General features: G+C 44.5%; 1 protein-coding gene across 1 annotated transcript in view; it reads left to right on the top strand.

Annotated features, from left to right (window-relative positions):
- The window catches only part of EXOC4 (exocyst complex component 4), a 408,882-nt gene that overhangs the window by 324,697 nt on the left and 67,013 nt on the right, over window positions 1-17,172 (top strand). Inside the window, exon 12 of the mRNA XM_049813739.1 lies at window positions 10,473-10,609. Within this exon, the coding sequence (XP_049669696.1) occupies window positions 10,473-10,609 (137 nt within the window). The remainder of the gene's footprint in view (window positions 1-10,472; window positions 10,610-17,172) is intronic.

Here is a 17,172-nt window from a genome sequence, read left to right as displayed (position 1 = left end):
AAGCCGTTCTCCATCTCTTTTTTCCGACTACTTTTGTTTTTTTCATCAGCCAGCTGCCCTTGTTGTGGTCGCTGTGTCTTTCCAGGAGCATCTCGCCTCCACATGGGGCATGTGTATGACCTCTGTCTAGCAAGACATTTTTAATAGGTAAGTATGCTATAAATGCTGGGGCTCTGAGACTGAAGAAAATAGACCTTGGAGCACATAGAGTATTCATAAAAATAATACAGATGGGTCTCATTGTCCAAACTGGGCTAGCAATATAAAAACATTTATTAAAAAATGAGGTTCACTCTGCTTCCAAAATTGATGACCTGCTTCTGAGCATCATTAATTTTGTGGTCTATGTTCAATTTGTATTGTGTCGCAACTGCTAATGATGTTCTAGAGCGGATATTACAAAGGAGGAAAAAACCTACCACTCACTACATAAGAAATAAATCGTCACCTTGCCATGAGTTTACCTGTAATTGGGAGAGTTGTGTAAAATCCTAAGACGACCACTTCTGGGAATATTCAGAGGGGCTGAAAACGTCAGGGACGAGCTTTTCAGCTCCTGCAGTACAAACCGTGCTTGAAATAACTGGTGGTTATTCCTTTTCATTGCAGCCTTGCGCAAATGTATATTGATTAATAAAGGAAGAGCGTGGCCTGTGCCTGGCACTTTTGAGTGATAAACAGTTATGCAGCAGTAAAGAGGGTATATTAAAGGGTAAGAGCTAATGACTTTTCTTGTGTATGTAACACATTAAAAACAGCATGAAGCTACAGCTATTTTATCATAGTGCTAATGTCCCTGACAACATTCACTTGGTGGGAGTGAATGGATGGAAATCCATTTAGAGAAGTAAATTAAAATACCTTAAAAAATGCCTTTAATAATAGCTACAGAACTCAGCAGGATCAGAGGAGTGAGAGATACAAAAGACCTATTAAGTTATCCAGTCCATCTCCCTGCCAAAGCAGCAGTATCCCTTATTATGCAGTTACTACTGTATCATTCAGTGAAGATTTAAATGTCTCAAGTGCCAGTACCTCTGATGGGAGAGTAATCTAAAGGTTGGAAGATTTCACTGTCACAAACTCGCCCCTGTGTGCAACCTAATTTTTCCTTCCCGGCTAGTCTCCTGTGCTGTATGCGTGGGTGTCCAATGGGAATAAATGGACAAAAATCCTTATCCAAGTGTTACCTTCTATATTTCTTGCTTTTTTAAGCTTGTAACAATGCTGAGTTAACAGCCTGCTTGGTATCAGGGACGCGTGTTTGTTAGTTTGAAGACTATCGAAAGACGTTTTCTCAAGCAGATACTTCTAGTCCTGTGGCTGTGATTTACGGCAGCGTTTCCAGCGGTGAGAACCACCTTGCCAGGGGATGCTCAGTGGCTTCTGCTGATGGTCCATCTCCAGCAGGATGGACCCACTGGATCCAATCCTTTTTTTGGCTTGCTGGCAAGCTCCTGAGCACTGGCTAAGTGTTGATGTACCAAGAGTTCCTGTTTTGTGGGGAATTTAGGAGATTTGAATAGTTATGGTGTCTTTTTGGGGTATAGATTTGCAGTGCTTGTTCTGGAGAAGAAAATGCCACTGCTTTTAGATATTTCTGTGTCAGAGCTTCTGAGATGGCAAGGTGGTTTTGTTTGGCTAGTTGTTTTTGAGCATACCTTAGGCATCTTTTGCCATTAAATGTATTTGAGCTCAAAATCAGAATAAATGCATCTGATCTCCAGTATATGATCAGCCATAGAAGTTCATGCAGTAGTTTCTTCATCAAGTCCGTAACTCTGGTTTGAATGTAGCTTGTCTTTCAGAAAAGCACCTGTGATTTAGAGCCTTGCAGAGATGGAGAATCCAGCACACGCAAGCTGTTCGTGTGGTTAATTACCTTCACTGTTACAAAACATGTAGCTCATTTCTGCTCTGGTATGATCCAGCTTCAGCTCCCATCTGCTGGATCTCGTTATGGCTGGCTTAGAAGCCTTAAATAAAATAAATAAGGAGCTTGAAAAATATTCTAATGTCATAGGCACTCAGGAGGTCAAAAAGAAAAGAAAGGGTTTTTTCCTTTTTCTATGCAAATGTCTGAACAGGAGAAGTGTCATGATAACCATCAAGTCCAGTTCATCCAGGCTACGTAGAGCAGGCAGCTGAGCGGAGCATTTCTCGTTGGAAAAAGCTTTTCATATGTGGTTATCTAGTCACATTGTTCTGTCTTGATGGTGACAAAATTGGTTTCTGGTGGGACAAATGAGCTGTAGTCTCGGGCGTGAGTGAGCATCAATCTACAGCGGTCACTAAGGATAGTGAAGAGGAGCTGAATTGCAACTCAGATGTTAAGTCCATGTCCTACATGACGTGAGAAAGCACGAAGGTCGATGTTGGCCGATTCAGACCTACAATGCTGTAAGAAGGGACTCCATTTAATTAGAAATTGGGGAAATCTTTCTAAAAAAACTTGTCCTTGCTCTGAAGCACAATCTGGAGCACAAGCCTGTCTCAAATTTGGACAAAGAATATGGTGAAAAATCCCATCCAGCCATACCCATGGTCCTTGTGGCTCGTCTGCAGTCTTCCCTGGCTTTGGGATTTGGCCTCACGTATTGCAGAAAAGGTACATGTGCTTTTAGACTGGGTGGGCTTTTTGCTCAAATTGCAGAGCCGATGAGTATCACTTACCTTGTTTTTAAATTGTTGCAGAGCACAGTTTGAAAATACTCATGGCAGACTCCTCTTTCTGTGCTTTAAATAGTTGTGACTGATTGCGCACTTACTGGACTTCAGCAGGGTTGGACACAGTTAATGTTAACTTTGTGTATAATAGAGGCTCGTGTGTTCAAATCGTGGACTCTGAAATCCTAAATAATGAATATAGTGTTTATAGGAAGAAAACAGTTCTTCTGCATGGTCAAAGGTAATACAGTAATAAGCAGATTTTACGGTACATGTTCTCCATTTTTTTAAAAAAAGGTACATTTTGCTCTTCGTCGATATTCTAGTTCACTGGAGCAAATGTTTTCTGGATCACACAGTGCCAGGTAAATAAGAGCTATCCAAGACCTTGTTTGTGCACTCATTTGGCTGCTGCAGCATTATATTTAAAGGTGAGAGAGAAACACAACATATCCTGGGCTCCCGTTCACATCTGTGGGGATGAAGGCACTCAGGACCTTTCAGAATAAAGCCCATAAAAAGAAAAATATCACCTGTAGTGAAACAGGCAGAGTTATAGTTTAAAAAAAAAAAAAAATCTCTTGGAGTCAGGAGCATTTGAGAAGCAAAGTTGTAGTAGGATGTAGTATAACCATAGTAACAGGCAGGATCCTGCAGAACTGATACCGGAATAATGAATTTTTCTGAAAAAAATGCTGTATGAGAAAAGCAGGCTATCAGATTTTGAGACCGTAAAAAGAGTTTTTGCATTTAAACACGTATTTGAATTGATACATACTAAAAACTCCAGCCCTTTGTAAACCCTGGATGTGCCACAGAAGAAAACAAATTGAAAAGCCCCCTTATCGCTCAGTGTGAAATAACCACTAATCAGTAAAACAGACAATTTAGACTATCATCGTTCCTTTGCTAGCTAAAAAAAAAAAAAAGTATTACAGTTGGTTCGGGGTTGGTTTTTTCCTTCTATTTTAGTGGGGGTGACCACAGCACTGATGTACTGAAACAGGGGTGCAGGTCGGCTCCCCATGGCAGTGATGGAGCTGGGACAGCACCCAGCTCTCCTGCCCAGCCCGTGCCCGCTCCCCCGGCCACAGGGCTTCTGTTGGCTATTTTTTAGACATCAGGTAGGCTTAAGCAGCCAGCTTATAGCAATTTCAGGCAAAACTGGATCCCCAGCTCCTGGTTTTCAGTTTTGAATGATTTCCATCTCCAACTCTGTTCTGCCAACATGTAATATCATCTAATGAGATGAGAGAATAGTTATTTCAGTGGCCTCAGAAGATATTTGTTAAACGGCTGGAATTTGGGCAAAAGGAGTAAACACATTTGTGGTTTTTATCTCCATCTCCCATTGCCCTTCAAGGCGCTGACAGCACTTGATATTTATCAGCTCACAAGAGCCTGTCCAGGTATTTAAGCAGCTCAACAGCTAAAGCAAAGCACCGGTAAAGCAAAGCACATGCTGGGAGATCGCTGCAGAGCTCCGTTTCACCCGCCTGCCGAGTAACAAACCGTTATTAATTGACAGCAGAATAACCAAATTGCAACTGGCAGCCTAATGCTGCGGAGCATCGCGGGTCAGAGCGCAGGGGGAGGCGAGATGCAGGTGGGGGCATGGGATGAGGAGGGAGCTCGGGCAGGGTGGGTTCCCTATTCTAGAGCTGATTGCCTTGGGTGGGACTTTGGCAAAGCTCCCGCAGCTGCTGAAAGCCCCTTAGTCTCTATAAAATGTCCTAATAAAATTAATCATAATATTAATGAGTCATAGAGTAGAGTAGAACAGCCCAGGTTGGGAGGGACCTGAAAAGATCGTGTGGTCCAGCCTGTCACGGGAAAGGGAGCCGAGAGGAGATAGCCAGCCGCCTTTCCAGTCGCATCCTGAAACCTGCCAGCAATGGGGACTCCACCACGTCCCCGGGGAGGTTATTCCAGCGAGTGACTGTTCTCACTGTAAAAAATGTCTTTCTTAGGTTGAGATGAAACTTCTGCTGGTGCAACTTGTACCCACTGCCTTTTGTCTTCTCCATGGGGCTTCTAGTGAAGACAGACCCTCCGTCCTCTTTGCAGCTCCCCTTTAAGTACTGGATAATGTCATAATGAAAATAACCCCAGATCCTGGATCCTAGACACCAGATCCCATATGGTATTTGGGGAGTTGCACGTTTTTATGCAGAACTCTGTATGCCAGACCAATACCTAAGAGGATATCGTGCTCAGTCCTGTATTCACAGCCCCATTATATCTCATTGCATTCGGTGGCATGATGCCGTCGTGATACCCAAGCGCAGCGCTGGTGAGCTGGGTTTCAAGAGTTTCCATCCCGTTTGCGCCCCCGCGGGCGTTGCTGTGCCGAAGGAAACGCTGGGCAGCCTCTGGCCCCGTTTCAGGCCCAGCAGCTTCCAGTCTGGAAGCAGATGAGATGGAGCTGCTGAGCAGAAAGACAGAAAAAAAAGAAAAATCAGACAACATCCCAGGTGCCCTTAGGATTTTGCCTAAACCTCCTCTGTTATTTGAACGCTTGCGTTGGGGACGGCACGGGCAGCAGTTTGGCAGCTGCCTGCGAAGAGATTTGGAGATGCCGGGAGATCACCCCGTGCTTTGCTGGCATTCGGACAGAGCCAGAGCTGGCTTTCACTGCGTGGGCATCGGCTGCGTTGCATCCGTCCCAACCTGTCCAGAAACCTCCGCGAGCTCATTTCTGCAGCTCATCGCAGAGTGAGGAATCAGCCTAACACCCACAGGTTACTCCAAGAAAGCAATGCCAGCCTTCCCAGCAGGAAAGCAGACACTCCACAATCTCCTAAACCACAACCACCCAGTTTCCAAGTGCAGCCTCCAACTCCGCACCCCACCTCCACCGGAGGAACCGGAGCAATTCTTGGGGAAGTTTGTCACCGTAATGGATGATGCCACGGCACACGGCACCCAAGACAGGTGAGGCTGCATCGAGCGGAACAAATCTGTATGGATGATGCGTTTCTGCTGGGGCAGGCGAAGGCTTCGTGATGATTTATATATTTGCGGCTCTTGCCCGAAGAGTAGTGCCCCAGCATAGGTCACTGGAGCCCTCTGCTGAATACACCGTCGCAGTGCCGGGAAAGGAGGACGAATGATGCTTTGGAAAGGCAGATGCTGCGAATTTCACATTTTGGGGGGGGCAGCTGAGAAGCTGTAATTAAAAAAAAAAATACAACAAGAAAATGCACAAATAAATGTTGCGTGTCAGGGTGTCAGTGTGAGACGTAACCACCGGTGTCCTTTGGAAAGGGTCCCAAACCCAGAGCTGTGGGTCAGCACTGAGCTCAAAGAGGTTTGAAAACCTTTCGTCTCTCCTGTCCTGCCTTTAATTACAGCTGTGCTGTGTGCAGTACTTTTAAAATTGTGGGGTGTCAGCTAAACTCCAGCTTAAAAATTAGGTTAGGCTTTTTTTTGGTTTTTTTCCCTTTAAGGCAGCCACATCCTGCACTCATCTGGTGCCTTCCTCTGCCAAGGCATCTCCAGGAGATTTTTAAGTGATGGGCAAAAATATACTAATAATCGACAACCTTTCCAGTGCCAAGGTCTCCTCCTCCATCTGCTGCGTTTTCAAGAGCCCGTCACGTGGTGAAGACATCCCTGCACAGGTACATTCCCATCCTTGCCTTCTCGCCCCAGGAAAATGAAGCAAGTGAACGGGCATGGGAGAAGCTGTGATTTCTGCAGAAAAAAATATTTAGGGTGGAGATTGTTCCTCTAATCTAAGTGCTCCTCGCCAAGAAGTTAGAGAAAACAAAATGACAGACTGAAAACCTGAAGGTTTGTGTGGGCTTGACCTGTTGTTTTGAACTTCTGCGTGTCGGGGAATTGTTTAGGAACCAGCTTTATTGTACTGAAACTGCATTTTAAGGGACCCTTAAAAACGTTCCTCCAGCTGCATCGTTTTACATCGAGTGCCCTCTTGCTGTAGAGGAATTCAGTCATTTTAAAAACTTAGGTGGGGTTGCACAAGACAATAATCCCAAAGGTAGTATTGAAATAATACCTCTGGGTCTGCTTATTCTCCGTCACTCTGGGCTGGTGAAAGCCCTCCGGTCAGAGTGGAAATTATACCTGTCCTGGAGCTGCTTTACGTTATCTGAAGCTTCAGCACAACTGAGAATAAGGACCATATCAAGGAATAATGATAAATGTTTGCAAAATACATTAAAGGTAAAGCCCACAGTGTTAATAATGAGTGGTGCTGCTCTGTTTTATCCTCTTACCTCGACAGTAGCTAATGGACAGGAGGTCATAAGAAGGAATTTCTTTTTATTTTTAGTAGCCGTAAGACTCTTTTAAAGCCTTCACCCCGATGTGCTGTAGGAGTAATGAATCATACCCTCGGCGTGATGTTAGGATTCAGCACCACGCAGCGTTTTCAGGTGCGAGGAGATGAATATTGTTCTGTGGATGAGTTTCCTTGTTAGTGTGGGTTTTTTTAAAAGGCTTCATTGAAGTGTCTTGCCATAAAATTATGCTTTGATCATATCCATTTGCTGTTAATGAATCCAGATGGGTTAGAAGCAACTGGATTGTAACTCTCTGATAATACGTGCGCTGCCTTTCATTTTCTCGTGCGGAGTTTCAGAAGATCCTGCGCTGACCTGGCTAACGAATCCAGCAGTATTAACGTGGCCTAATGCATCCTAAAACACAGTGTCCCCAGAGACATATGCAGATGTGTCAGGATTGCTTTGGAAAAGGTTAAAATACTACAGAAAAATGGCCATTACATATCTGGTACTGTCTTCTTTCATATGGTAATCTCCTTTTTTCTTTCTTCTATCTTTTTAAATCATGGAAGTAGCTTTGTATTTCCTTTAAATCAAAAGATCTTATTCTAAAATCAAGATATTGGCAGGAGCTTAGCTCTGATTGTAATGCTGTTGTAGAGAGGAGAAAGTAAGTGGAAGAAACTACGTAGAGACCAGCAATACCTTCTCTTTTAAAGTACAATCTTTGGATTTTTAAGTTGTTTGCTCAAATGTTGAGTTACCTAAAGAAATAGAAATGGGGTGGATCGAGACCAGGTTTGATTCCTCTTCGTGTGGTTGCACGTCCAAGCCATGAAGTTTGTTATCACACGAGGATGCCTGGGAGGACAGATCCTTCCCCTGGTAAGCTAAGAGAAATCAGGTGATAGCATGGTTCTGCTGAAAATCCCACCCACCTTTCACCAGTGAAGTACCAGTGGAAAATGAAAAGTATGATTATCAATGCAAAAAGGAGAAAAATTGCTTTTGTCTTCCAGGTTGCTACATGTGTTCAAGGCCAGGTTGGATGGGGCTTGGAGCAACCTGCTCTAGTGGAAGGTGTCCCTGCCCATGGCAGGGGGGTTGGAACTAGGCGATCTTTAAGGTCCCTTCCAACCCAAGCCATTCCATGAGTCTATGATTCTAGTCTATGAGTTAGCAAGGATTTTTATTTTTTTTTAATTCCCTATGCATAAATGTTAACGTTAATGCCTCACCCCTAAGGATCAGGATCAGCCCCCAGAAGGAGACTTGGATTTGGATTGAAGCTGCACAGCAACTTCTGTATTTTCCATTTGTGCAGTCAGAGATGTTCTCGTGGCTCATGTCAGCAGGTTGGAGAGTCGCGTTTTCCTCTGCTGACAGACTAATGCTGGCCATGGGAGCGCCTCTAAGCCATCTAGGTGCAAAGTGAAGCACCTCTGCTGACCCCCCTTGCACTGATTGTGGTTGTTGGTGCTTGAAGGTTGAAGGACAGCAGCTCCTCAACCAGCCCAAATGCAACGAAGGCGTGACTGTGCCCTACCTCTGGACCGGTGGATCTAATGGATCCAATTTCCCCAAATTACTAGATAATTCTCACACCGCATTTATCAGCCTAACGTACACGGGCTTGAGTTCACTCTCGAGGGAGAGGTGCCCGATCGGTCTTGCATTTTAGTAGGATTTGGGTAGATTCTTAAAACGCCGCTTTTGCCCTTGCTGCGGTCAGCCTGGCACACCAAGCAGGGATAGCAAAAAGCCTGGGCGACGTTTGACTCCTGCAGCTGATGAGCTGTGCTCACACCTCGGAGCCCATCGGTATGAAAACAGCATCCCTGGCTGCTGCAGCTTCTCTACGCAGTTGTCTGCTTCGTTTGCTTGCGATGACTCCGGGTGGCAAGTCCTTTAGGGTTGGTTGTTCTCCTCCGTGCGCATCAAGCCCAGGGTGGGATTGAATATTTATTAAAATACAGATACTTGTAATAACAGGAGAAGCAGTGTAAACAAGAGCATCTGAGAGGCAGCTACACCAGACTACATTTTTGTTTGGACAAAATAATCCCAAATTGTTGCTAATTACAATATGAAAGATTGGTTAATTCCTGTGATTTGCTTAAGAGAAAGCATAATAAGATACAAGAGCAACCAAAGAGAAGGTTGGGGTTTTTTTCCTCCCAAGTACAGTTGTGAGCCAAGGATGTATCAGGAACAGCACAGGCGGTGACTATGCCTTCACTGAAACCCCCACATGCTAAGGAGTCCTGTGTGCTCTGAATCAGGATGAGGTTTGCAGATGCTTTTTTACCAAATCAGGGACAGGTAGAGGAGAAGAATCAATTCCTGTCACTCAGGGGTTGCTCTGGAGGAGCAGGATTATGGATCAGGGCTATGCTGCCGCACTTTAATCTGGAAATCAATAGAGAGATGGAAGTTGGGCTTGTGGAGATGTGGCAGAGATGATGATTTGGGGTTTGATGAGATTTTGCTCTGCAAACAACTGAGGCACTAACTCCTCTTCACGTCCTGATTAACACAGAAAAAGGGCTAAATTCAGCCTTGATGCAGCTCTCTCGATGTCCCCGGGGTCCCACCATGTCATTCGAGTCCAGAATTTCTCCGACAAACCAGGGTTCATAAATGCTTCAGTCTCCTTCTTTGCCTTTGCACAAAGCTCACAAATAACCCTTCACTCTACCGAGCCTAATATTAATTCAATTTATATCAACCTGGGACTTTGATAACCTTCCTTCTGTCTTGTTTGTAGCAACCAAATTAAATACAGCAGGCAGTGTTACAAATACAAACTGTGCCAAGTCACCTTGGGGTGGCTCAGAAATCCCAAAATTCACACAGAGCTGTTTATGTCTTGGACATTATCAGATATACTGTACCTCCTCCTGCAGGCTGTCCAGACTTGCTCATCAATGGGATGTGGAGCAGCATTTTTGGTTTGCAGATTTGCCCTCTTGTTCCTATGATTGTAATACACTGCTTGGGGTAACAAAAGGATTGCAAGGTGCTACCTAACCCTCAGAGGCCAGCAGAAGGCTCGTGCTTTACACATGCAGCTTGTATGAATGGGAGTGATGGGTGCAATCCCTGGTCTTTAGGGTAGCCTGCAATCTGTGAGTCCAGAGGTATTTATCAGGCTGAAATGCTTGGGGTTTGCAAGTCCAAGCAGAGCTCAGAGAAGCTGTGTGTACCTGGTTCCTCTAAAAATCACACTTTTGGGTTTTCAGGTTTCATCTAGTGAAGGAAAGACCTGGTGAACTCCGCTGGTCCTCAGCAACTGGCTGAGAAATCCAAACTTCCAGACCTGATATTCAAACCCCTAAGCCACCCCTCTTCATCTCTTGCACGGTTTCTTCTCTTTTTTTCATTTGTTCTGCTTTACGTCACTCGGTGGCACGGACTGCTCCAGCATCTGCTTAGCGTTGGGGAGCATCAGCTGTACAGTTGCATCTGCGACTCTAATTAGCAAAACATGAGAAGGCTAAAATTAAGATATATGCTGAACTGCTACTCATACTTCTGCTTTTGTTTCTTTTCCAGAGCACGGTAATTGTGGAGAAGACTGTTCAAGACCTAATGAACCTGATGCACGACTTGAGCGCCTATTCGGATCAGTTCCTCAACATGGTGTGCGTGAAACTCCAGGAGTACAAGGACACCTGCACCCTTGCCTACAGGTACAGGCTTGGAAACCAGTGTATGCTGGAGATACTGCTCGTGGGCTTTTGCAGTGTTACCATGAATAGGCAGGAGTTACTTCTAGACATCATCTCTGCTCAGATGGTCAAGGATATGTCTTTCGTGGTGGGGAAAAAATCTGAAATAATGATCATTGGCATATGAAGAGTCTTGGCTACCCAGTGACTTTATCCACATTACACTGCGGTTTACGCTCTTTAAACGTGGGTGACAGCGGTAGCAGAGCTTAGAAACCACACGGTTTTTCTCTTAATCAGGCAAAAGGTGACCTTAGGTTGGAGATGGAGAGTATAAGGCATCATCTTTAGCATAAATAGCTGTATATAGCTATTGCTCTCTTGTAAAACAAGTCAAATCCTTCCATTTGAGTGTTCCCAAGAGATTCAGCTAGATTTTAATTAATTATATTGAGATTTGAGTATTCACATCTCGTTCAACGTGGAATTAGTAACCACAACACACCACATAAATACACACACGCTGGGTTTTGTGAAACTTTCCCAAACCCTTTCTGTAAACTTATTCTTTCAGGGGGTCATCAAATGCTCTATCCTTGGCTGTCTTTGTTCATTAGCATTTTCGGGTGATCCACCTCTAACTGCTTCCCCAACCACAGCGCAGAAGCTGAACACAGCGTAGTCCCACTGGGCACAGAGTTACCATGCTGGGTCGTTTGGTTTAAGTCCTTCGGGTACTTGCTTTATCAGAGATTTCCTGGGTAACCGTTGATAAGTAACTTATTCTCTGTACATCCCAGTTGTCCGTCTGTAAAATGGCCCTCCCTGGAGAGGGGGGCCAGGAGTGTGCCCTGCACCGCGGGGATAAATACTTGCATTGAAAGACACTAAAGATGCTGCGGCAATGTGGGCTATAATAGCTGCTATACATAATCTCCTTTAATAGCTAATTGAGGCTGGCGATAGCAGGGGAAGCTGAAAAAGCCCCTTGTGTTTTCTGACCAAGAGCATTAAGAAATTATTTCCTATTGCCTGATTTCATTCAGGAGAAGCTTCATCTGGCGAGCGGCTGCGTACAGGCTCATTATTATTATTAATAATGCCAACAATAGCAGTGAGCACATATGTGGGCTAAACTTTGTCTGAGCGCTCATGTAAATTGGTAGCCACTCGTGTGCCGTTGTCCAAAATGCTCGTATTTTATAAGAAACTTCACTGACTGGAGCCAGACAATAGATGTAATTTCTTTGGCTTGAACTTAAAGGTCCTTCCTTCCTTCCTTTGCTGATACCATTCTTGGATTTGGCACCTGCTGAGGAGTAATTAGGACAGCCCTAATTTGGCAATATCCTGATTACAGCAGGAGGAAAAACAGGAAATGTTCCAGTTTTGCTGCTAGCAAATGACTGACTGAAATAGAAATCTATATACATTTCAAATGATGCAGAGGAATATAGCAGCTACCCGCCTTTCCCAGGGCGAGCGGTTCGATCCGCGGGGACGTTATGCCCTCTGCAGGGATCTCACGTCGGTACGGCTCCGCGCAGCCTTGCCCTTTGCACCAGGTTTTTCCCTGGGGGTTTGAGACGGGTAAATCCTCGTGTTGATAAAGTTAGTGGAGGAAGGATCATTTATAGCTGCTTAAAATCAGAGAAAACTCCCTAAAGCTGTGTACTAATACGATCAGGCGAAGCTATCAGAGCAAGGGAGTGTGTGTCTGTTCTTGAGATGTCAAGATAGTGAGAATTTGGGAAGGCAGAGAGATGGTTTATGCAAGATTTGCACATGGCATTCGTTCGTTCCCCATGTGCATGTGTTTCTTGAAGGGGAGTATGAGCAAACGTGGATGAAATGTATTCAAATACAGGCTCCTCAAAGCAAGACTGTTTTATTCGGAGTCCTTTGCAGAACAGATAGCTCTGTCAGGACGTCAGCGCTAAGAAATGCACAGCTGAGATTTTTCATGTTTGATTTCCATTTGGCTCTGATTTTCTAGTGAATGCAGAAAAAAAACCTGACAGGGCTGGATATGAATGGATTGGACATTTATATAAGTAGCAACTATGGATTTTCTTGTTTTAATTGATGACGAATTTCGGAAGCGTATTTAATCTGATGTAGGTGAGATGTCTTCTGCAAATTACATGTTTGTGAGAAGTGCAATTTCAGTTTGACGCAAACTGTTTACAAATGTGAGTTATGTTTTCTGACTGGTTTATGAGGGGTTGCGTATTAAAATGAAAACAGAAATGGGAGATAGAGCCACAAAACCTCCTGCTGTGTTGGCAGTACTTTTCTTAAGTCTTGTCCAGCCCACGTCTAGCGGCTTCTTCAGCAAATTTCTATGAAAGCAGCTGCACTCCTGAGTTAAGCCTGTATAGTTAAACCATTTTTATGAGGCTTTGGGAAATACTGCAAGGCCATAGAAGGGATCACAGGGACAGGCAAAAACCTGACCGGTTCAAGGTAGCTACCCTTAACATGAGTCTTTCTTTTTAATCTCTTGCTAACACCCTTGTCGGACAAGGTTTACTGTCTTGAGCACTAAAACCAATCTCTTTCCATGTCTTTCTACAGAAGTTGGCCCCATGTTTAGTTATGTTCACACTGAATTTGCAGATTCTTATTTTGTTGTCCAAGTTTAAGCTCTGTCCTGCGTGTCTACATCGTTCTTGTCAATCTTCATCCTCTCTCCCTTGAACAGCCATCCTTTTGTGCATTTTTCAACCTATCCGAAGAGTCTGAGTAAAGGCACCGCTCACCCAAATAACTCTCTTTAGTCTGTAAAAAGAGATGGACATTTCCAAAGAGTGATTCGCCTTAATTAAAATGCCTCAACTCTCTGGAGGTGCCCAGCTCTCTTCATTGGCATGTGAAGAGCTGCTTATGGTGACCAGCCTCCTGGCTGAACTGGCTCGGCTGAATCTGTAAAATTAGGTGGGGTAAAACTGGACCTAAAACTCTCCAAATGTTATGGGGGCAGGGGGGTGGGGGAATCACGGTTCCTGCTTTCCAGCCAGGCAAAATAAAACTAAGCCCCTTTTTATTGATAAGGAAATGAGGAGCAGATGTATTTATCCAAGGTGTGGGGTCTGTGGTCAAACGGGATTTCTCAAGTCCCTAGGAAATGCTCTTGCCACTCAGTTTACTGCTTCTTACTGCCCTCTTCCCCTTCTTGCATTAACTTTTTGGTTTTCCAGTTGCCCTTTTGACTCTTTTGGGGCAGGGTTCTGTCTCCCACAGGTCGTTAGGTACCTGGCACATGCTGAGCACGCTTTTAAACTCTTCAGCAGTGTGAGCAGGGCTCAGCATGGAAATATCACCTTGGCCCTGCAAAGAGAAAAAAAAGTAATTTCCAAATACCTTTGGCACAGGGCAACAGAGTCCAATTAACCCCTATGGCCCCCAGATGTTTTCTTAATGAAAAACCATGGCCCCCCAGCTGTGTACCCCATCGCTCTATTCCCAGCTCGGGGCGGCAGTGGTGCAAACCTGGGACCGTTACCACCAGCAGATGTTTTCTGGATAAAACCCACCGAGCTGTGGAGGGGTGAACCCTCCTCACTCATGTGCCATCACCTGTGTAAGTGTTACACCTATTCCCTACCCGCTCCTGGGAGCTGGGTACAAACAGATGGCATTTTCCTTGGCCCGTTGAGCTGTGAATTAATTAGCTGATTATGGCACTGGTGGTAGCAAGTAACCCTATTACAGAAGCAGGAAAAATTACATAGGAGTTTGGGAGAAGGGGGGGGGGGGGTGTTTGAAGGGAAGCGTTTTGAGCTGTACTAAAACATGTCATCCTGTCTTGTGATAATTTACTTGAGGACCCGAATTAGATTGACATTGATAGAAGTTACGGAGGTTGAAAACTGGCTGAGATACTAGAAAGAAAAGGTGGGGGAAAAGGAGTCTGTAACTGATGGGAAAAGCTGGGCGTCTAACAGAGATCGGGGTGTGTACCTCCCTGTTTAACATCTTCCTTAATGAGGGGGTGGTTGGAGTAAAACCAACCTGTCAATAAAAATTAGAAGGTGTTGCAATCATGGGAAAGAATGGGGACATAATTCCAAGGGACCCACGTAGTGGTGGCAGTGTCCCAGCATCGATTAACTTGAAGCTCCCTATTGATTTTAAGGGAGAATTTGGCTTAGGGCTCCAGTGGACCCATGAGTACCACATCGCTGAAAGGCGAGAAAAGCAGGAATCATGTGGGTTAGGTTTTTGGAAAAAAATGACCCTAGAAAAACAAGGACATCAAGCTCAGTTTGCAACTTGCTATAGCAGCCAAACATCTTCCCGTCTCTCCTCCTCCAAAACCCACTCCAAAAAGCAATAGGATTTGAGGACAGCAGATAATAAGGATCATAAAACAGAGAGGTAGCTCTGTCCTCCGTATAACTCCATCAGAAGACTCCCAAAGATGACTTGCGTTCGTAGACATCTCAAGGGCTAAGATAAGGCTGTAAATAACTGAAGAGAGTAAATAGCGAAAGTGGTGAGAGCCGAGGCTGCTGTAAGGGGAAATAACAGGGAGTAATGGGATGACATTGAGTAAAATAAAACATGAGCACAGTATCACGATTATTTTTTTTTTTACCCAAGACTTAGATTTGTTCAACTGTGAAATAGACTCCCAAGGGAAGCAGTCTATTACTTTAGTCATTTAAATCTGGAGAGGACAAAGCACTGGCTAATATATTCAATGGAACAGTTGTCTTGCTTTGGCAGAGAAATGGCCAGATATCATCGAATTCAGTTTTTCTGTCTCAGATGTCAGAGATTCTGGTGGAGCTTTTTTTTCCCCTCAGATTTCACCAGGTTGAAAAAAAGAGCCCTTTTTTCGTAAGTGGAAAAACACCAAGTTCCTAACAGCAGCAGAAGGCCAAACTGAAATTTTGACACCAAGGTCTTCTGTGGCTGGAAACAAAATTCATTCTTTTGTCTGTGGCAGATTGAACATGAAATTTAAAGTGAAGGAAAATATATATGTAAGCGCATGTGACAAATTCATTTTCACAAATTGTGTGTACTTACGGAGCAGAGGTTGTTTTCTTGGTGGTAGGTGAAAGGAGTGATAAGTTGCTCCATGCTGGTGGGAAAAGAAGTAATCTGCTCTGTTTCAAGATAGAGCAACCTTGGCTCCTATTTCAATGACTTTTTCACTGTTTTCCTTTTCAAAATGCAGATAGTCAGTGTGTTGTTACTTTTATTTCTATTTATTGACCAAAATATACCTTTCAGGAAATGTAAAATGAGGCCGGTTAATCCACATAAACCCCTTAGAAATGTCCAGGGTCTCTATTGTGATCTTGCGTGACCCTTCCCAAAATCACCACCTGAATGCTAGTGACAGCTCTGAGCATCTCTTTGCCCCACGCAACATCCTAGCTTGGATCCAGATGTGTGCAACCGAGTAAATGGCACCGCAAGGTCCACATTGAGCTGACATGGGCTGAGCCAGCACAGATACGTCCGTACTGCAGCACCCAGCAACTCCAGTTCTTGGCTGACGGATCCAGTATTGAATCTCTGCATCTTTTTGATGCACAAAGTTTCCATCCATGTTGGAGAAGCCCTTTTTTTCTGGGGGACAGTAACAGAAAAAGATCTATCTGGCATTTACAGTCCAACCCTTTGCATTGTAGGACACAGCAAACCTGCTTTATTTCTCCGTGTCTTGTAGCCTCGTGAGCAAAGGGGTGGTAGGTGTTTGAGGGGAAACACACGTCCCAGAGCCTTTTCTGTATTTTTGCACTGTCTCTTGGTGCACAAGGGAGATCTCAATTCTATTGTTAACCTGCAGCTAAGCCTCTTGATAGGAACAGGACCTCTAAGACCTTGTCTTTTCAGATGCTTCCTTTCTCAAGTCACACTGTGCTGCTTGTTCAGTGAGTTTGCCATGTTCCCATTACAGAGGGCAGGGAAAAATCCTGCTGCTGCCCATTGGAGAGGTCACCACCATGCTTTTGCTTTGAGCGAGGTAGACAAGTCGCACATTTTTCTTCTTGGGCTGGAGAAGCAGTCCAACTGGTCACCGTGCAAGGACCTCCTAGTAGAAGAGCCTTCCAGGTGCTCACCAGAGAAGGAAATCAGTGATAGGATCTAGAAGGAAACACCAGGAACCCTAACTCCCACTTGCCTTTTCCAAGAGATAGAAAAAGACATCCCAGATCCTTGCTGTCTCCTGACCAACCCAAGAATGGCAGAAGATGTTCCTCTCTCTAGTCACGGTGTGCCAGTGAAGTAGCAAACGTTGATGAGGACTATGTTGATGGTTGTTCGTGAGCAATCCCAACACAAAAAATAGGCACCTAATGGACTTTTCCAAATACAGCATCCTGTTTGTCTCCTGCCAGTTGCCAGTGAGGAATTCAGATTAGTTACACTGCCAAAAATATTAAACAAGGAAAGTCTTCATAATTGGAATATGCTGCGATCTTTGAGTCGATTTCACACATACATATGATTTAGCTGAAATCTCTATTATCAGATGTTTTGGATGACTGGAGAGAAGATCCTGGACCCTTCCTTTCCTTTCATTGCTTCAGACCTGGTCCCCAAGCTGGGCCAGCTGGTGTGCG

Source organism: Accipiter gentilis, chromosome 11 (genome assembly GCF_929443795.1).
Source record: "Accipiter gentilis chromosome 11, bAccGen1.1, whole genome shotgun sequence".
NCBI lineage: Eukaryota > Metazoa > Chordata > Aves > Accipitriformes > Accipitridae > Astur > Astur gentilis.
Note: the sequence above shows the minus strand (reverse complement) of the source record. Positions and strands in the feature narration are given on the sequence as shown.